The sequence below is a fragment of the Ictalurus furcatus genome, chromosome 7 (genome assembly GCF_023375685.1).
Source record: "Ictalurus furcatus strain D&B chromosome 7, Billie_1.0, whole genome shotgun sequence".
Taxonomy (NCBI): domain Eukaryota; kingdom Metazoa; phylum Chordata; class Actinopteri; order Siluriformes; family Ictaluridae; genus Ictalurus; species Ictalurus furcatus.
Window position 1 is genome coordinate 17,841,660 of NC_071261.1, and position 21,544 is coordinate 17,863,203.

At 39.1% G+C, this 21,544-nt stretch overlaps 1 protein-coding gene across 3 annotated transcripts in view; it reads right to left on the minus strand.

Moving 5' to 3' along the window:
- Positions 1–346: 346 nt before the first annotated feature.
- Positions 347–21,544, minus strand: part of rap1gds1 (RAP1, GTP-GDP dissociation stimulator 1) — a 39,603-nt gene continuing 18,405 nt past the window's right edge. For all 3 annotated transcript variants that reach the window (XM_053629007.1, XM_053629008.1, XM_053629009.1), the window contains 10 exons: positions 16,545–16,673; positions 14,397–14,522; positions 12,179–12,322; positions 10,456–10,587; positions 6,925–7,059; positions 6,666–6,791; positions 5,571–5,710; positions 5,355–5,481; positions 3,244–3,372; positions 347–2,010 (listed from right to left, as the gene is read on the minus strand). In XM_053629007.1, the coding sequence (XP_053484982.1) occupies positions 1,883–2,010; positions 3,244–3,372; positions 5,355–5,481; positions 5,571–5,710; positions 6,666–6,791; positions 6,925–7,059; positions 10,456–10,587; positions 12,179–12,322; positions 14,397–14,522; positions 16,545–16,673 (1,316 nt within the window). In that variant the 3' untranslated portion in view covers positions 347–1,882. The remainder of the gene's footprint in view (positions 2,011–3,243; positions 3,373–5,354; positions 5,482–5,570; positions 5,711–6,665; positions 6,792–6,924; positions 7,060–10,455; positions 10,588–12,178; positions 12,323–14,396; positions 14,523–16,544; positions 16,674–21,544) is intronic.

The following is a 21,544-nucleotide window of genomic DNA, read 5'->3' on the forward strand; positions in this document are numbered from 1 at the left end:
AAAAAGTACATTTTGGGACCAGTTCAGTTGGTTGGAATCACCTTTCTCAATACTATAAAATGTTCTGAGAGAGCATGAAGCATGTTCCAATGCAGAATAACTGACAGGCAGGAAGAGCTGTCCCCCTGCAAAGACGTTTCAGCCGGATAAATATTCCAGGTGTAAATGTTTTAGTTGCTGATTACAGGCCCAGAACACTTACTGAAACATTTTCTTCAGCAGTAATGATAACTATCAGAATAGAAAGGCAGTTTAACGATTGCATTGATTAATTGTTTAAAATTAATGTAGCAAACAGCTTATAAGAAAAAAATAAAAATAAAAGGGTCATAATACCAAGAATCCATCGCCAGCAATTGTCTTTAATAATCATTTTCTATCTCCCAAATGTACAGTTAATCAGTGACATTTACAACAACTACTCGAGTTTAAATATCTGTAATGCAGTTAATATAGATATACTGGATTGCTGAGTGGTTCCTTAAGGTTACAAATCTGATAAATAACATAACATTTACCGAACATAAAGTGGCCACGTCAGAGTCGTACGGTATCCCAACATGCAGTGGAAATGCATGTTTTGTGATACTCGGTGGGTTGTTAAAAGACAAACCTGTACACATGCAAAATCTAGCTCAGGAAATAAAAATGTACCACAGTATCAAATGTACACCTTTGATAGAGAGCACTCAAGAGAGCACATTATCTAAGACACTCAAAGTAGGTTGTTACTCAATGCCAGGGTCATGGATTGTGGAACTGTTGGCAGTATTTCAACCACCTCAGAACATAAAAACACTCATACATGCTGACTTGTCTAAGCCCATTCTTGACACTTAACATGATTGCATTATTGATTTATGGACCTGTCATGATCCATTTGAGTTATTATTATTCCTGTTATAATGGCAGTCATGTTAAAAAGCATGTTATATCCCAACAGATTATATAGCATAGCATTATTAACATTGCACTGTCATTTAACAAGCAACATCTTTTTTTCACTATCCTGACCAAGTGTATGCAGCCTAGACAACGTTCAGAAACTCAGCTCGTAAACAAAAGGGCGGTAAATAGAAATACTTACTAATTGTTAACAAGATGCTATTATTTGTTCATAATATCCATATGACAGCAGTAATCTGTTTCAAAATTTAACAGACTAGTGATATGGAATTAGCTCTTTCCAGTAAAGTGACTTCATAGATATGAACAAGAGTGGCATTAGGACCATGGGGCATTAAAATGTAAAGAGTTCTCTCTGGTCCTGTCATCCCACTTACTGTACAAACACATTTGATCTCTCCTCAAACATGCCAAAGGCAGATAATTGTATATATATTAAAGGAGGAGTGTGTATCGTAAAGAGCGAGGTCTGGCGAGCTGAACACAGATACACCATTAAATTAGACTAGTTTAAAAAACACATGCAGGTGTCAAAATCAGCAGGTATTCAAGCTACACAGAACACGTGGGGTTTAGACGGCGTGAATATATGGCTGCGCTAGTTTCTCCTCTAGCCCCCATGTAGTTATTGTCTAGTCTATTTTTTAGTTTTTTTTTGCAGGTTTCGTCTTCCTCAATAAGATTACACGCTTCGTTTATCACAGCTATGGTCTTTTTTATGTGTTGCACGCTCCCTATCTCGCTCGCACAACCTATTGCAGAAGGCAGTCTACGATTTCCTACAAAGTAGTGAACGCATGCGTGAAACGAGCTGGGTGAGTAGAGGGAACTTTATAGCAGGGAGTCTGAGTGGGACTGGATACCTTGGCACATGACAGAGGGAGGCGGTGGGAGTCGTAGAAGGTTAAGAGTGTGTATAGGAAGGGTTGGCAGGCAGAGAGTGGATGGAGTGTGTGTTGTGTGTATAAAGAGTCTTTTAGCTCTGTGCCGTTAGCCTCTGTTCTGTTAGCGAAGCCTGGTGGGCCACCGTTTTGTTCTCATGGGAGCGTAGTTTGGACACCACGTCGATAAAAGCCAGGGTCTGTACTTCTTTATGTAGAGGTTCTGAAGAGAAAGAATAAAAAGATACAAATCAAACATCATGCTCGCTTGTTATTTTCTAGCAAAACGTGTGGAACTCTGCGGAAACCCACGGGATGATGCTATGGCTGAATTCTGACAAACAGCTAAACATAATGAGTGATTTGGATTTGCCTAGAATATACTTTGACATTTCTACTTTATCATAAATATACTGTGTATATGTTTTTGCTAACTTTCTGTAGTTAACCTTGTCTAGACTTTCTACAAAGATAACAGTGCTTTACTTGCTAGCGTTCACGCACTGAACATTATGCTTCAATCAAGCTGTTGCATGGCATAGTGAAGCTGAAATTTAGTTTATAAACTGTACACTATATGGCAAAAAGTATGTAGACACGCAACCATCACATGGTTGTTAAACATCTCATTCCAGATTTAGTCCTCCCTTTGCCGTTATAACAACCTCCACTCGTCTGGGAAGGCTTTTCACTAGATTTTGGAGCATGGCTGTGGGAATTTGTCCATTCAGCCACAAGAGCATTAGTGAGGTCAGGCACTGATGTCGGGCGAGGAGGCCCGCGGTGCAGTCAGCGTTCCAGTTTATCCCAAAATTGTTCAGTGGCGTAGTAGCTCTGTGCAGGCCACTCAGGTTCTTAAACACCAGCCTTAGCAAACCATGTCTTTATGGACTTCACTTTGTGCACAGGAGCACTGTCATGCTGGAACAGGTTTGGGCCTCTTAGTTCCATTGATGGGAAATTGTAATGCTACAGCATACAAATACATCCTATACAATTGTGTGTTGCCAAGTTTGGGGAAGAACCATATAGGGGTGTGATGGTCAGGTGTCCACATACTTCTGGCCATATATACAATGCAAATTATGCAATTTTCAGGGGTTTTTTATTATCATTATTTTATTAGAAAATGTCAAAATTTCACCAGGTAAAAAGTTTTCCCAGGCTGCCACATACATATATCCAAAGCTTAACAAACATCCCTTTAACTCCTTAAAACACCCACCCAGACACTGCGTCCAGACTTACACTCCACACACTCATAACTACACAACTTTCCTATTAGTTTCACCAGTTAACAAATAATAGTTACTGAATAATATACTTTATGGTGAATATACTTTGGTATATTCAAAGTAAAAAAAATTACGTCATATGAAGACATCTAGACTAAATTTATTGCAGATTAGTTTCAGCTGAAATGCAGGTTCACATCCACGGGGGAAACATTCCTCACCTGAGCCCATGACAGAGCAGATGAGGATCATGGAGTTGTATTTGATCTCAGGAGCGCTCTTCTCCTCTGTCAGCAGTTTATGTAGGACTTGCACCAGAGTGGCTCCCACAAAATCCTTCTCTGCTGAATCTGTCAGGAATAAGACATACAGTTCTGTGAAAAAGTATTTGTATTCTGATTTCTTCTGTTTTTGTGTATCTGTCATACTAAATAGTTTCAGAAATGAAAGCTAAAAATATAAGATAAAACAAGGACAACCCGAGTAAACACAAAATAAATGTTTTTAAATAATAATGCTATTTATTGATGCAAAAAAAGTTATCCAATACCAACTGGGCCTGTGTGAAAATGTATTTGCCCCTGTAGTTCCTAATTTAGTTACTAATTCCTCAAATCTATGAAACTGCAGTGATAATGGGGTTCGGCTGGACTAGACGCAACCAGGCCTGATTACTGCAAACCCTGTTCAATCAAATCAACATGCAAATAGAACTTTTTCAACAGCATGAAGTTGGTTAAAAGGTCTTAACCAGTAACACACTATTCCAAAACTGAAAGAAATTCCAGAAATGATGAGGAAGAAAGTGATTGAAATACATCAATCTGGTAAGGGTTACAAAGCTATTTCAAAGACTCTGGAACTCCAAAGAACAACAGTGAGAGCCATTATCTCCAAATAGCAAAACCTTTTGGGAAGACAGGGGTCCCGTTACATCTGGCGTAAACAAAACATAGAATTCCACAAAAAGAACATCATACCTACGGTCAAGCATGGTGGTGGAAGTGTGATGGTGTGGGGATGCTTTGCTGCTTCAGGGCCTGGGCAATGCAATAATTGAGGGAAACATGAATTCTGCTCTCTACCAGAAAATCCTAAAGGAGAATGTCTAGTCTTCAGTCTGTAAGTTGAAACTCAAGCGCAACTAGATTATGCAGCAAGACAATGATCCAAAGCATAGGAGTAAGTCCTAGTCCTAGAAGTAAGTGAAAGACTGATCTCCAAGCGGAAGCGTTTGGTTATCGGAAGCATGTGGTTGCAGTTATTGCTGCTAAAGGCACAATCAGATTTTAAGTTCAAGGGAGCAATTAGTTTTTCACATGGGTGATAGGTGTTTGATAACTGTATTGTGTTTACTCAGGTTACCTTTGTTTTATGTTGCACTGTAGATTTTTTTATACAATTTTTTATTAATTGTATTTTTAAAAAAAATAAGAAAACAAGGCTATTCTTGCAACAGTGGGTTGTTTTGAAATTAGCTTTATGGGTTCCATTCCTGAATTGAGAGCAAGATTAATTAGTCAGCAATTTTGCCAGAATCTCAAAATTCAAACAAATACACCCAATGTTCCCTGACTGACAGTTAAGCAAAGATATCCTATAATCCTTCTGCCAATTAGTTAGATTCTCTTGATCCATACCATTAGAGTTTTTCTCCTGTTTATAAAGCCTGGGGATCCAGAGAGTAACATTTAAATACATGTGTCTCATTTGTTTAATTGGGTTCTCTCTGTCTACTTTCAGGACTTGTGTGAAAATCGGATGATGTTTTAGGTCATATTTATGCAGGTATATATAGAACATTCTAAAGGGTTCACAAACTTTCAAGCACCACTGTAGCTGTTGTGTGATGGTGGAAAGCTAGCTAGTGGATGGGAATTGTCAAACGACTAATTTGGGCTAAAAATGGCCAGTGTTTTTGAAAATATACATTAACCTGAAAAAATATCAAATGAACTCTACTAAACATAACAGCAATCTGGGATTTTACCATAGCAGACTGAGGGGCTATGATGACAGGACACTGACATGACAGGATAATATTTTTTGACTGCTACCACATGTGGAGAACTTGTGGAGAATGTTAAAGAACATACATTTTTTTTTTAAATCCACTGACCCTACCTATTTGCTGGTGTATGAAGAAGCTTAGGAAACAGAAAGCTGTATGTATAATTCAGCGATCAGGCATAATGTGGAGTTTTAAAACCTGCCCTAGGAAATATTTAATTAAGACACTGTATATTTAATGTGAATGGGCTGATATTAGTCTCAGTGGAAGTTACACATAAGGTGAAGCTTTGACCTTTAGACAGGTTAATGTCTGTTTTACCCAAATCCAGTGCTGCAATGAGACCCAAAGCCACCAGCGCTTCGTTCTGCATGATCATGTGCTCACTCGTTGCCATGGTCACCAAGTGCTTTACACCCCCACACTGAATGACCGTCCGTACCACTTCCTGTTCAAAGCCAAGAAGCATCCAAACACAATTAAATTTCCAGAATCTCTGAATTTTTCATGAAATGGTAATGTGTGTACGGCCTGGACCTTTGACTTGCTGTGTCGGATCAGCGCTGAGAGCAGGCGATTGGACTCTCCCATCACCCCTGCATGGTCTTTGGCCTCACACCATTCTACCAGCCTCTCCACCAGCTTAAGGTTTGTTCCCAACTGTTCGGCAGCATCCGCTACATCACATACACACACACCATCCATTGACCCATGCAGAAAATCAGTTCTATGCCTAAACTTTTTCAGACAAGTTATTATTATTACTTTTGCCACATTGTCATTTTCTAGTTATAAATTTAAAACTCGACAATGCATTAAGGTATTGTATTAAGATATTTGGATGAATCAATGCTCAGTAACAGCTTAAAGTCCGCTTTATTATGGAGCAGATAAGTATCAACAGTATTCTAAAGGAAATCTGCCAGCTTCTAGATTTTCCTGATTAAAGCTGCTTTTTTGAACACCAGTAAAATATCAACAAGTTTAAAATAGCTGTAATTTTAAACTAATTGTAATATTTTGAGGATATTTCTTTCTCAATGGTATTTTATGTGTAATAATTGAAGGCAGTGCTTTTTTTTTTCAAAACGGACAATCAATTACATTTATAAATTGCTTTCATTAAGAGCACTGGAGCTGTATTTAAATTACTGCTGATGTGGAAAGCACTCCGTGTCACTGAAAATGAAAGTTTCTGGCCACACGCCTCTTGCTGAGAATGCAAAGTGCTGTTGTCCATGCTGGCTGCGGCAGCGTCGCTCACAATCTACATAGCAATTAAATCTCAGCACCGTGGCATGGAGCCCTGTCTTCGTCCATTTCACTTATAGGATAACGGATTTCTAATTCAGAGGACAGAGGGGAACTAGCTTATACCTGACAAAGCTTCTGTAATAGGATAAATGAATGGCTTATGCAGTCCTTGAATGCAGCAAATGCTGTTCGGTAGGTTTTTGGCCTCCAAATATCTACACCTAGGGCTAACTTGTCGATTTCTGTTGCAGAAAAATCTGAATGCTTTGTGTAGAGGTTAAATACAATTATGTGAGCAGTCAGAAGGGAATAAGAAAGAAATAAGAAAAGCACAGATAAAGTGCCTTGGAAGCATTTTATGACGTTGGCCATAACTACCTTGTGTGTCGATGAGCATTCTTAACGTTCCCAGCAGCTTGAACTGAACTGGTGGCATTTCTGATTGGAGAAACTTCAGCACCACGTCAGACACTCCAGCTGAGAGCATCTTAGACTTGTTTACCACTGATGAATAAAAGCACGGATAAATAATGACGGTGAGTAACATCCTGCATTAACAGACATCGGGTTTTAAAGCCTCTAGAGGGCTGCTGAAATACAGGAAAATTGAAGAGGAGACTCTTCAATTAACACTGACCTGGGATTGCCAGGTTCCTCAAAGCGCTGAGAGCTGCATGCTGTACTGTAACGTTCCCCTCCTCAACATGTCTGTCCAGCAGGTCCAACAGCATCTGCACAATTCCTGTGTCTACCATGTGGATGCAGTTCCCATCTGAAGGGAAGGAGCCAACAAAATTATATAACATTATATAACAGCATGGTGGCACAGTGTGTAGTGTTGCTGCCTCACAGTGTTTCATATGTTCTCCCCATGTGGCATGGGCTTTCTATAGGTTTCCTCCCGACGCTCAAAAATGCCTGTAGGTGGACTGGCTATACAGGGTTAGAATTGTTTCCATAATTCCAAATAAATAGATTACGATCCACAAATAAATGTAGTGAGATTTAAAACTTAAACAACTTTACAAATGCATTGAATGAGATCCACAAATATATGTTAGTAGTTTCACAAAAATATATTAAATAATTGACAAAATCAGGACAGGAACAGAGTCATATTACACCAAACTCGCATATTATGAAGGCTCTCCAACATAGTCGGTAATGGAGGAATGCTGACAAGAGAGTGGATCTAAACATCTAACAGCATCACTGCAACAACATCTAAAAGAAAACAAGCAACATTATGGGTCATAAATTCTTTATTTTAAGGGAATATATTTTAAGGGAGTATGTGTGTTTTCACCAGTGTTTCCTGCATCACTACCAAATCCACGGTGCAACCCAAGTTGTGATTTTACAGTAAATCGAGTATGGTGAGATTTAAATACTGTGTATCGGGAAAATATGGCATTGGCAAGAAAATGCTGTCCTCACAGGCAGCCTGCCAAAACACAGCGTGACCAGTGTCATCCAATTCACGGGCTAATCATTACATTCTCTAAACAAACTGTGTTAAAAGACTCAGGAACCTTAGGAGTTACCGGTTTGAATCAGTATAATGAATCCTTACTGAATCAGTTGAATCAATCATTACTAGTCCATTAGACCACTCATCTACAATAACAGTGCATTTATAACCCATAATGTTGCTGGTTTTCTTTTAGATATTGTTACAATGATGCTGTTAGTTGTTATGTGAGTTCGGTGTAATATGACTGTGTTCCCGTCCTGATTGTAAAACAAAACGTGATGGGTTGGAGGTAAACTGTGCTACGATTTATTGACAGCAATGTGGCTGTTATCCAATTGGCTTGAGTAGACTGGGCGGAGTCCAACTATTTGTGGACTTGTGCGCTCTCTTGAAGCTAGAAATGTTTCAAAATCCACAAATGCAAAGGATGCGATCCACAAATGAATGCAAGGTAGAGTTGTGTTTGTGACATAAAAAATAAATTTGTAAAAAAAAAAATTTTAGTAATTTTTGTGAAACTCCTAACATATACTTGTGGAGCTCATTCAATGCATTTGTTTAATTTTTGTAAAATCTCACTACATTTATTTGTGGATCGTAATCAATGTATTTGGAACTATGAAAACTATTCTAACCCCATTTGGCTATGCTAAATTTCCCCTAGGTGTGAAAGCGTGCATGTGCTGTACATGACAACTGCATAGTAGTATCATAACAGTAATATCAATAAACATAAATGAATCCAGCAGACCATTAACCAGTTCTAGTCTATCCAGTCACATGAGGATACACCTCACTGAGGAACAGATCTCTGTAAACAGTGAGAAATATCACAGGAATCCTCACTGCAGTGTCCAAGCCTTAATTTGGTCAAAGAGCAGCAGAGCAATGCATTACATGGTGTGAATGTGTGTCTGGTGTATGTAACACTTAGTTGCTGTAAAGCTGTTGGTAACAAATGCACACAGGCCTGGAAAGAAACATCCACACTCAGAAAAGTGAAAGAATATTGTCTCTATTAATGACCAATTTACATCTCCTATGAACATTTCTTGCATATACAGTGCTGTGAAAAAGTATTTGTATCATGATTTCTTTGTATCTGTTTTTGTGTACGTCTCATACTAAATAGTTCTTCAAACTTCAAATGAAATACATCATAAAACAAAGGCAACATAAGTAAACACAATACAGTTTTTATTTATTTATTTTCTTATTGGAGCAAAAAAGTTGTCCAATACAAATCACCAATGTGAAAAACTAAATGCCCCCTTAAACTTAAAATCTGGTTGTGCCACCTTTAACAGCAATAACTGCAACCAAACACCTCCGATAACTGGAGATCAGTCTTTCACTTACTTCTAGGACTAGGACTTACTCCTATGCTTTGAATAATTGTCTTGCTGCATAATCCAGTTACGCTTGAGTTTCAACTTACGGACTGAAGACCGGATATTCTCCTTTAGGATTTTCTGGTAGAGAGCAGAATTCATGTTTCCCTCAATTACTGCAAGTTGCCCAGACCCTGAAGCAGCAAAGCATCCCCACACCATCACACTCCCACCACCATGCTTGACCATAGGTATGAAGTTCTTTTTGTGGAATTCTGTGTTTGGTTTAGGGCAGATGTAATGGGACCACTGTCTTCTAAAAAGTTCCACTTTTGACTCATCAATCCACAAAACATTCTCCCAAAAGGACTGAGGATCATCAATTTGTGTTTTGGAAAAATTCAGACGAGCCTTAATGTTCTTCTGGGTTAGCAGTGGTTTTCACCTCGCCACTCTTTGATGGATGCCATTTTTGCATAAACAGTGAACAGTGACCTTTATTGATGCAAGAGAGGCCTGTAGGTCCTTTGAGATGGTTCTTTTGTAACTTCCTGGATGAGTCGTTGCTGTGTTCTTGGAGGAATTTTGGAAGGTTGGCCACTTCTGGGAAGGTTCACTACTGTGCTGAGTTTTTCCATTTGGAGATAATGGTTCTCGCTGTGGTTCTCTGGAGTCCCAGATCCTTTGAAATAGCTTTGTAACTCTTCCTAGACGGATGTATTTAAATAACCTTCTTCCTCATGATTTCTGGAATTTCTTTCAGCTTTGGCATAGTGTGTTACTGGGTAAGACCTTTTAACCAACTTCATGCTGTTGAAAAAGTTCTATTAAAGTGCTGATTTGATTGAACAGGGTTTGCAGTGATCAGGCCTGGTTGCGTCTAGTCCAGCTGAACCCCATTATGAATGTAGTTTTCTAGATTTGGGGAACTATGGGAGCAAATACTTTTCCACACAGGCCCAATTGGTATTGGATAACTTTTTTGCTTCAATAAATAACATTATCATTTAAAAACTGTATTTTGTGTTTACTCAGGTTGCCTTTGTTTTATCTTAGATTTTTAGTTTTAATTTCTGAAACAATTTAGTATGAGATATACATAAAAACATTGGCTGAATGCGTGTTGTGATTAAGTCACATGATGCGCCTTGGCCCAAATTGCACACTCCTGCAATTTTGCATTCATTTCTGCGATCGCAAAATCCTGGAGGGACTGTTTAACAGTGAACATAGCAAGCACATCGCACATGTCGCTGTTGCCAAATTTATTAACAAATTCAAAAAGACTGGAAGTGTTGTGGACATTACATTACATTGTGTATGATAAACTACAATTGATTAGAAATCAGACCAAAGCTCTTACCATTGCGGGCGAAGTTAGCGATAGCCAGAGCCCCAGCTAGCTGGAGCTGGTGGTTGTTGGAAGGAACCCAAGAGAGAACCCTCTGGAACACACTACCTTTTCCCCCCTCAAACAACTTTTGCATGGATTCATCTGAGCAAAAAAAAAAAAAAAAAAGAAATGGCCATTACCACCCTTACAACATTATGCATCGTTCAGAGCCAAAATTTACTTACTGTTCACTACTTTACTATATACAGGAGCGCAGTAACTCTATATAGCAAAGTACTACATGGGATAGTTTATGGGTTACCACTGCATGCCATGCCAAACATCACTGCAAACATCCATTTAACTTGATTTATCAGATGTTTGCTGCCCACTTTCAGTAAAGATCTTAGGAAGAGCATAACAACTCCTCACAGATTTGCTCTCCTACTGAAAGAAATTCATTAATTAATGACAACCCACAAAGCCCTACATAGAGTACCACTGAACTTTACAGGACAACAGGAACTCAGACAGCCCATCAGCACAAACTAAACTGCTACATAAAAACGTATTCGATTAGATATGAAGTACATTTCTGCTGGTTGTTAAATGCAACATCTAAATTCATGGAAGCATAACAGAAGCCCCTCTGTTCTCATAAAAAAAAAAAAAAATTAAAAAGCTTTTTTTTTTTTGCTTGCTCCATCCATAAAATGCCACACAGTGGAAGTGGAATTGTGTTAGCACCCCACGACCCATTCAGCCTGCATCAATTATTCAGAGCGAGATGAAAAACACACCCTGCTCTGCTGCCTGTACAATCTGCTGCCTACTAAGTAGTGAGAAAGAAAGAGAGGACCAGAGCACATCCATTTCCACGCATCGGCTTCCCTTCCCTTTTGGTCATCTCTATGCGTAGATTTATCATTTTATTGCTATTCAAAATATTGCATTTTTAAACAAGTATCTCAGTTTTATAGTATCCCAGCTAGAAAACTATAATACTATAGTATTATAGTATCCCAGCCGTTATACATGTTAAGAAAAAAGTTAGCATTCATCTATTGAATACAGCTTTAACTTTCAGGCAACAGATTCAAACTGCCCTGGACATCAAAGCTGTCTCGAATACTTCAGAACATGTCTACATCCCATATACATGACAAAGACCAAATACCAAACTGTGGATTGTATCTATAATACATCATGCCAGTAATCTCTACAATGTGGCCCTGTTATTCTAATGCTTTTTAATGATATTTTTGTTCAACGATATAAACAGGCCCACATGTTCATGTGTGAGGTGTGTTTGGAGACCATTCATGCAGAAAGACTTCTCCACAGGGACTGAAGAAGCTGCTACAGCTAAATATAGCTAAGTCTGCTGTAGCAGTTTGTGTGCTGACACAGTCTGGCCCTACAACACACACTCACTACAAATGGTCAATATTCAAGTACCTGATTAAACAAACTAGGGATTATCAGTGTTGGCATCAGGGCTGATAAGGACTTAAAGGCTTACTTACCGTGAGGATCAGTACCAGTATGAGTATCAGTGGATATGGATGTGTGTATATTTGGATATGTGGATATTTGAATAACCCCGACCATCCCTACTGTGTAGTTTCTATTAATATGATATAAACAGAATTTCCTAAATGAATGAGAATTCAGCCTCAGACGGTTTTCCTATATAAATCTACATAAATTAAAATCGATATTAAGCATCAGTGGCTGAAGCCTTGAGCAGCACCTCCTAGCAGCAGCAGCACCATGAGGTCAGATGCTGTTTTGAGTTGAGCCAAGTCTTCCTCTCGGTCACTGTCCACCGTTTGAGCCACAACGTCCAACAGACACTCGACCAGACCAGCCTCCACCAGCTGCAGCTTTATTATGTCTGTCAGAGAGAGGGGGGGGGGTATACAGAGAGACAGGCAGAGACAAAGATAGAAAAAGAGAAACAGAGAGGGAGACAGACCCATAAAAAGAGATAGATAAAGAGAGAGAGAGAGAGAGAGAGAGAGAGAGAGAGAGAGAGAGAGAGAGAGAAAGAGGAGAGGAGACGGACAAAGAGAGAGAGAGACCATCAGAGAGAGATACAGGCAAACAGGACATATGGATGGATGGAGACGGAGACGGACAGAGAGAGCAACAGACAGCCAGAGAGTCAGAGACAGACAGACAGACCGAGAAATTTAGGCAGGCAGGGAGGCAGGCAGGGAGGCAGGCAGGGAGACAGACAGGCAGGCAGACAGGCAGGCAGACAGGCAGGCAGACAGGCAGGCAGACAGGCAGGCAGACAGGCAGGCAGACAGACAGGCAGGCAGACAGGCAGGCAGACAGGCAGGCAGACAGGCAGGCAGGCAGACAGGCAGGCAGACAGGCAGACAGACAGGCAGGCAGACAGGCAGGCAGACAGGCAGGCAGGGGGAGACGGAGAGTAACAGAGCAAGAAATATTTGCTTTAAATGAATAAACTTTATGAATTTAGGATGAAAAACAGTCCCGATGAACAGTTATAATCAGTCACTGAGCCCTTGTGTATTTGAACTGCTCTGTGAATTTCAAGATTTATTATTCATGCACAATATGAGTAATGCACATATTAATTAGTGCTACACATCTAGAATTTAATATGCTACATTGTTACAAAACGCAGTCAGAAACAAATTAGCATGTAGCCTATCATACACGACTAGGAATTTCTGACAACAAGTAAAAATTTGAAACAAAATGGATCTGAATACACGATGCAAGGCTGATTGTAGATGTGCGACCGCTTTTCTTGTGCTTGGTTATGAAACTCATGAAATATCTGAGCATTTCTCTCTCTCTCTCTTTCTTGCTCGTTCACTCTCTCGTAGTACAATGTAGTAGCTTTTAAGTAGGACGTTGTCTTGGAGACTGGCAGTCCGAAAGCACTGCTCTGTGCACTGAATGATAAGAAACAGCCAGACGGTCAACCTCTCACCCTAGATCTTTTTCACGTACTTTGAGTCTCCATCACATTCTCTTCCTTCTCATTCCTCATATGTGCAGGGCCACAACATCCCTCCATCTCTCTAGCCTCCCTTTTCATATCTCTCTCTAAAACACGATTTCTCACTCTCTCAGCATCTCACATGTACCTTTAATATAAGCACTCCTCCTGTGGCTTATTTACACTTTTATATTTCACACACACTCTAATCCATGCTTCCTGTTTACTTATTCTCTCCACTTTTGTCGATCATGTTTTGAAAAAAACTCAAACGGTACCTAAAAATGGATCGCACACTCTCCAGCACACGTTACTTGCACATGCGTGTTCCCTCTTAAAAATTCAGACCGTCTCCTGGATAAAAGACACGGGGTAGCAGCTGAGAACCGAGTTCACGTCACAGAAGTGGTGCCAATTGCAGCTGTTCACAGATCCCTAATACTTAATGTGGGCGCGATGGCAGAGAGAGCAAGTGACAGCACCCATTATCCAAACACAGACTACGCTCAAACAACTCCAGCAGCTGGCTAATTGTAGACCACTCTGCAATAGTGCTATGTCTGGAGAAGACCCAAAGCACAATAGGTCTATAATTCTGGTGCTTCTACTTGTTAGAACTAGCAAACAGATTAAAGTTATTTCAGACAATGAAAATATGTAGTGCAGTATATTTTTCCCCCTTTTAGATACTGAAAGCTCCTAGTTAATAAAAACCTGAAGATTAATGCTTGCTCACCACATTTCTCGCAACAGGTGGACACTGTGTCCACATGTCGGTGTGAATGACAGGGCGAGCTGGGATGACACATCTCGCAGGTCCTAGACAGTGTGTCAGTGCTATTCAGGTCTCATCTCATACATATACACTCTACTGTATTAATGAACGACTTTTAAACAAACACTTGCATATATCCAACGATCAACCACAACTATTACAATCATACTCCATGGAATTTACTTTACCATAAAACCTTTCATGTTTGACTCTTACCGTTCTCAGCAAGAGGAGCCAGCACCTCAAAGATCATCTCCTTCTTTTCATGTTCCGCTTGCTTCCGGAAAAGTCTCACTAGCTCCTCTGCGATATTTGTAGCTGCAAACTGCTCCTTACTTGATTCTACGGAGACACAATGACCAAAGACATACACGTCAGAAACATCACAGAGATGTTACTGAAGATTTACTGATGAGTTTCATGATGATTTAAAACCAACTCATGTCAAATCTAGCTATACAGAACCAACATCACATGTCATGTATAGGACTGTTTTTTCTTACACTTAAAAAGCACTGCTCAAATGATACGAGTACTGCGAGATACCAGTTCAGTGTAGAATGACGCACTCGTCTCAGTACAAAATATTAGTACAGTTACAACCATATATGCATGAATAATGTTAGGAATGTCTGTGTCTTTTAGAAGTAATTATGTCTGTTGTATAGCAATCAATTCCGATCAGTCAGAAGGTGTTGATTAATTTTCTAGAACAACACTGCTTGCAAGTAAAATCACAGGTTCATAGTGATCAGCTGTAACATTAAAACCACTGACAGGTGAAGTGAATGACCCTGATTATCTCATTACAGTGGGACTTACCAAGGAGTGGGATATATTAGGCAGCAAGTGAACAGTCAGTTCTCAAAGTTGATGTGTTGGAAGCAGGAAAAATGGGCAAGCGTAAAGATCTGAGCGACTTTGACAAGGGCCAAATTGTGATGGCTAGACGACTGGGTCAGAGCATCTCCAAAACAGCAGGTCTTGTGGGGTGTTCCCGGTATGCAGTGGTGTGCAGAAGGACAATTGGTGAACCTGTGACAGGACCATGGGCTCCCAATAATCACTGATGTGTGTGGGGAGCGAAGGCTAGCCCGTCTGCTCTGATCCCACAGAAGAGCTACTGTAGCATGAGAGATAGGTGTCAGATCACACAGTACATCACAGCTTGCTGTGTATGGAGCTGTGCATCTGCAGACTGGGTCAGAGTGCCCATGCTGACCCCTATCCATTGCCAAAAGTCACTACAATGGGCACGTGAGCATCAGAACTGGACCATGCAGCAATGAAAGAAGGTGGCCTGGAACCTGCAGCTTACAGGACTTAAAGGATCTGCTGCTAATGCTTTCAGAGGTCTTGTGGAGTCCATGCCTCGATGGGTCAGAGTTGTTTTGGCAGTACAAGGGGACCTTCACAACAATAGGTAGGTGGTTTTAATGTCATGGCTGATCGGTGTATTTTAATGAGTTACATCATTGTTTCTATAGCTTCTACACAGGGACTTGTATGGTGGATGCTACAAATAAATTGACTGAAAAATGCATGTAATTGTTGATATGAGGTTTTCTGTGATGAGATGTTTATCATTTTTGGAAGAACGCTCCATTGTCAGCACATGAGAAAGCTCCTTTAAGCGTTCCAACATTTTTTTGTCTTTTTAACTTCAAAAGAAAGAAAAAAGAGAAACTGGTAAGGGAATGATTCTTAAAGATGCTATGACGTCGTTCCGCAAAATCAAATGTAATTATAAACTGATAAGTGAAATGTGTGATTCTTATTAAATACATTTTTACAAAATATTATCATTGGCAAATTGTTGTGGTATAAATGGAACTTCAGGGTGCTGCGCTACTTTTCTTATCGCTTCTTTGTCTCCAACAGTTATACCAGGAAATAAAAGTGAAAAACAAAATAATTGTTCAGATTTTTCCTCATTTTCAGAAATGTAAAGGCTCAACCAGCAGTAGATGTTGATTCATATTCCATACTAGTCCATTAATACTAGTCTATTCCTGAGTTCTCACTCAAAAATGTATTAAACTGTACTGGTTTGGTGTCAGTGTAAGTGTCTGGTCTTGGAAAGGCCACAGCACTGCAGAGTTTAACATTCTATCTTCAACACGGTCATCTTATCAGCTACTATTTTAGGCCTCCATGGCCTAAATCTGGCGTTAGAAGACCTGAGACTAATATTTCTGAGTTAAATGCAAGGTGACAATTTCCAGCTTTTAAACCTCTTAAGTCTCTGTAGGGGAAAATGGGGAGGAACATTCTGCAGACAACACATAAGATCTGGAGTCACATGGAATGAATGAATGAATGGATGAATGAATGAATGAATGCATAGGTCCGTCACTTATTTACCCAGTTCTGCCAGGTTTCCGAAGGCAATGAGGCACATTTCTGTGAGCGCTGTGTTATGCGCATGGACTCCCAGAAGCTTCACCAGAGTGGGGATCACTCCCATGCTAATCAGCTGGGCCTGCAATGTGTCTGAGGATGCAAAGAGATTAAATACACCATATTAACTTCAACATTCACATGCATCAGTGCACCAGAATGGAAATATCAGCTGTAAAATAAATGTTTTTGTAGTAATCATTGTGACATTGCTGCAACACATTCATTAAAATCAGTTTCTTACAGTGGTGCTTGAAAGTTTGTTTAGATTTTTCTATATTTCTGCATAAATCATAAATATGATCTAAAAAAACATCATCAGATTTTCACAAGTCCTAAAAGTAGATAAAGAGAACCTAATTAAACAAATGAGAGAAAAATATTATATTTGGTTGTTTATTTATTGAGGAAAATGATCCAGTATTACATATCCGTTAGTGGCAAAAGTATGTGAAACTTTGCTTTCAGTATCTGGTATGACCCTCTTGTGCAGCAATAACTGAACACTAAACTGCAACTAAACATTTCTGGTAACTGGGAATTTTAGGAATTTTAGCCCATTCCTCAATATAGAACAGCTTCAACTCTGGAATGTTGGTGGGTTTCCTCACATGAACTGCTTGCTTCAGGTCCTTCCACAACATTTCTACTGGATTAAAATCAGAACTTTGACTTGGCCATTCCAAAACATTAACTTTATTATTCTTTACCTTTATTATTATTCTTTATTATTCTTTATCCGTTCTTTGGTAGAACAACCTGTGTGCTTCGAGTCGCTGTGTTGCTCCACTTTCTCTTGAGATTCAGTTCACAGACAGATGTCCAGAATTCATTCCATCAATGATGGCAAGTCGTCCTGGCCCAGATGCAGCAAAACAGGCCCAAACCATGATACTACCACCACCATGTTTCACAGATGGGAAAAAGTTCTTATGCTGTAATACAAAGTTTTCCTTTCTCCAAACATATCACTTCTCATTTAAACCAAAAAGATCTATTTTGGTCTCATGCGTCCACAAAACATTTTTCCAATAGCCTTCTTGCTTGTCCATGTGATCTTTAGCAAACTGCAGAAGGGCAGCCATGCTCTTTTTGGAGAGCAGTGGCTTTCTCCTTGCAACCCTGCCATGTACACCATTGTTGTTCAATGTTCTCCTGACGGTGGACTCATGAACATTAACATTAGCCAATGTGAGAGAGACCTTTAGTTGTTAGAAGTTACCCTGTAAAAATGATTATGTTTTAGGTCATATTTATGCAGAAATTTAGAAATAGAAAATTCTAACTTCACAAACTTTCAAGCACCAATGTATTTCAATGTTGCTTAAAATGGAGATACCTAAACATAAATAATAAAAAAAAAAGCCTAGGTCACTAATGGTAATAAAAAAGAACTCAAATCAACACTCATTTAAGAATCACATAGGTCTAAACAGCAATAACACACAGGCCAGTGTGAGCTCAAACCCCTGATCTGATAATCTGACTGATACAAAAAATCTCACAGGGACAAATGCATTGGCCTACAATTATATTATCCTTTCTGTCTCAGATGTCTCACACCAGCAGCATGGTGTCACATGCCTCTTGATGCTGCATAACAAAATGAATTGGATGGCAGTGATTTTGTCCCATAATACTGCAATATTGGTAGCCCCTGTCAAATTTGATTTCATCACATCATCAGCAAGCACATCCCCCTCCTCAATGCAGCAAAAGGGTGATAAATCCTGAATATATATATATATATATATATATATATATATATATATATATATATATATATTTTTTTTTTTTTTTTTTTTTTTTTTTTTGCTCGCCCAGTGAAGACTGCAAAAGTGTACTCAACAACCCTGATCGAGATAGACAGAGGAGGCGAGAAAGAACAGAACAGGAATAGACAATAAGGAAACAAGTCAAGAGCCAGCAATAAAAAAAGACAAAAGAGAAGGAGAGACTAAGGAATTTAGGAGACTTAATGCAAAAGGTGGAGAGGGAGAGAGAGAGAGAAAGAAAGAAAGAAAGAAAGAAAGAAAGAAAGAAAGAGAGAGAGAGAGAGAGAGAGGAATCTATGAGATGTAAAGGCCAGATGCTCCATATACCATGGAAAGAAAAACAATGTAGGGATAGATAAGAAGCACTTTCTCATTTTTAAATGGCTTCATACCAGGTTATGCTTGCTAGAGTATTAACTACAACACAAAAGGCCAAAATGTGTTGCCTTTGTTTGCCAGTTGCGGTCTCTTCATTAATTTCCACTTTTCCACTATTTTGCCATGCACCATTCCATCAATACACACTGGCCAGCTTAGATTACTAATTTACACTGTGCAGTCATTCAACTAAATATTTGTATTTTTTTTTTTTTTCATTTAAAGTGGACATTTTACAGCTATGATTGTTGACAGGATTAAATCCAGGAACCAAAAGGAGTCAACAGATTTCTTATATGTCTCTCAATATTAAATACACACACAAACACATAAAATACTAGCATAAATGTTTAGGAATTTCATCCCTAGAATTCATCTGACACGCACTTCAGTGAGCACCCTTAGCTCGCATCTATGGAGGAATTTTCCAGATGATTCTGACACAAGAAGCAGAGGTTTTGCCTCATTCTGCATTCCTGCATTCAGTCTTGACGTCTTGGCCACAGTGACAGTGTACAAACATCGAGCCATTGGCTTGTGCACAAACTCATTTACACAGTATAATTGCAAACACTTGAACAACTACTTATGACAGACCATCCCACTTAAACCCAATGTAAGGCCAGGAACGTTACTTCTCCCTTTATCACCTGCAGGTCCTCACATGGAGAGAAACATCTCTAAGGCCTCCATGAAGCACACACCATAAAAATTAATAATAGAATAAAATGTGTCGTTATTATGTGCTGTGATTGTGCCGCAAAAATATTGCTGGCTTGATTTCTGGGACTATATGAGGGATTTTCTGATACTACAAAGTCCGTTCAACTCAAATCCAAACTAATCCAACTGTAACCAAATTACTGGCGTCCGTTTGTTCAATAGTGAATACATTATTACTCGTTCATTTCACTGTGGCGTCACTCTCAGCCATGTTGATATTGTAGCACTGATTGATGCAGTCAGCTCTCAAAAACAAAATCACCATTTTAACAAATGGCCTACTGTAAGGTTTATATAATTTCTTTTATATCAGACACCAACTTCAACGGGTTCTACTATGGGCTCTACTTGAGAGGCTGGGAAACATTTGATTCGCACTTACTGCTTTAAAAGAGAAAGGTCAAAGTCATTCTGATGTTCTAACCTTTATTACATTGTCAATTACATTGCAATCTAACACCAAATAATGGAGGAATGATACTACAGGTGTTTACAAGGGAATGGTTGTAATGCCAGATAAAGATGATGTTCAACCGTTTGCATACTTATTAGAGGTTTGACATCAGAATCTATACATGTTGAACTTGTAAGAGCTTTCCACTTAATGCAATGCATAATGCAACATAAAAAATGTGTTTGCTTTAGTATTACAGCAGCACAGAATGCCAATAAATAATCATCTCCGAGTAAGATGAATGTTGAGTCACTGGCAATAAGGAATGTTTGTTTAAGGAAACCTTTTATCCAAATACACTTAGCGGGAATAAGTTTCATTGAATTAGGATTTTCTCATCATACTGACAAGACTAAAGACTGAGAACAGTGCAGAAAGGGAAAGGGAGACAGAATCACAGAAAGATTCAGAGATTCGAAGGAATGCACACATATTCACCCTTTATATGTACCCCAGGTCAGTATTCCATTATTCAACTTAGGACATATCATCCAAAACCTTCAGTGATTTATTCAGGCTTGTAGATATGAGTGTGGGTTGTGTAAGTCTGGAGCTGCCGACAGATCATCCGAGTGGTTTGTGCACTTTTCAAATCAAATCATAATTCTCGAGTATCGTTATGTACTTTTTCTTCAAGCAGCAGGACAGAATGAGAAACTCTGACCCCAATTTAGCTTTCTAGCTGTGAATGTTAAGGCACTGGAAAGTAATTACCATTTTATGCCCAGCCACGATGCCAGCAAGACAGAGAACGAAATGGAGCGCTGCCTGTCTGTTCATTATTCAGCGCAGGAACAGAGAGATAAATACTCTGCATGCGTTCTAGGTCTAGGTAAAATTCAAGCTAGACTACCTTTTATTGTTGATACCATGTGTTATCACACAATCGTACTGATTATAAAGGAAGATTTTCCTTGAATGTCAAAGTATAAGACACTACCTGAAGCGGTTTTAGATTTAAAACAGAATATGCATACAAGAACATATGTTTGCTAGCTGAAGGGGGAGTACAGCTTGAAGAGCTTTGCTTACTTTTCTCAAAGACATTGTGGTCATAGTGGTCACTGAAGAGCAAATCTTTGAATCATAGCTGAGTCACTGCCATGCTATCATTTCATACAGGGATTCTCACTTTTTTTTTTTTTTTTGCATCAGGGACCTCTTTAAACGTAAAATAAATTTCACTGTCCCCCCTCAGTATATATTTATTTATAATAATATAAACATAACACATAATTTATATGTAATAGTATTTGGTAGGGCGATTTACCTGTCAGAGATCCTGTTTTTCAAAGTTTACAATATTTCTGTGTAAAGGCAAGATTGCAGCTCACAGAATGCATCTCTAAAAGCATTTCACCGCACCTTTTATTAACCAAAAATCTGCCCACAGGGAATGTTTTACTACTAGATTACTAGCGGCATATTGTATGTTTCCAACGAGTCTATACACTGTGATTAGTGAACCATCATTTAGAACAAACTGATCAACATTTATCCTCATTTGAATGGTTCCCTAGAGATTTTAGCATTGACGCTTGACAACCTGTCAACAAATCACTACACCATATAAAACATACTAAAACCAACAAAGCCGAATAGTTATTAGCTACTAAGCCAAGATTCAAAGAGGA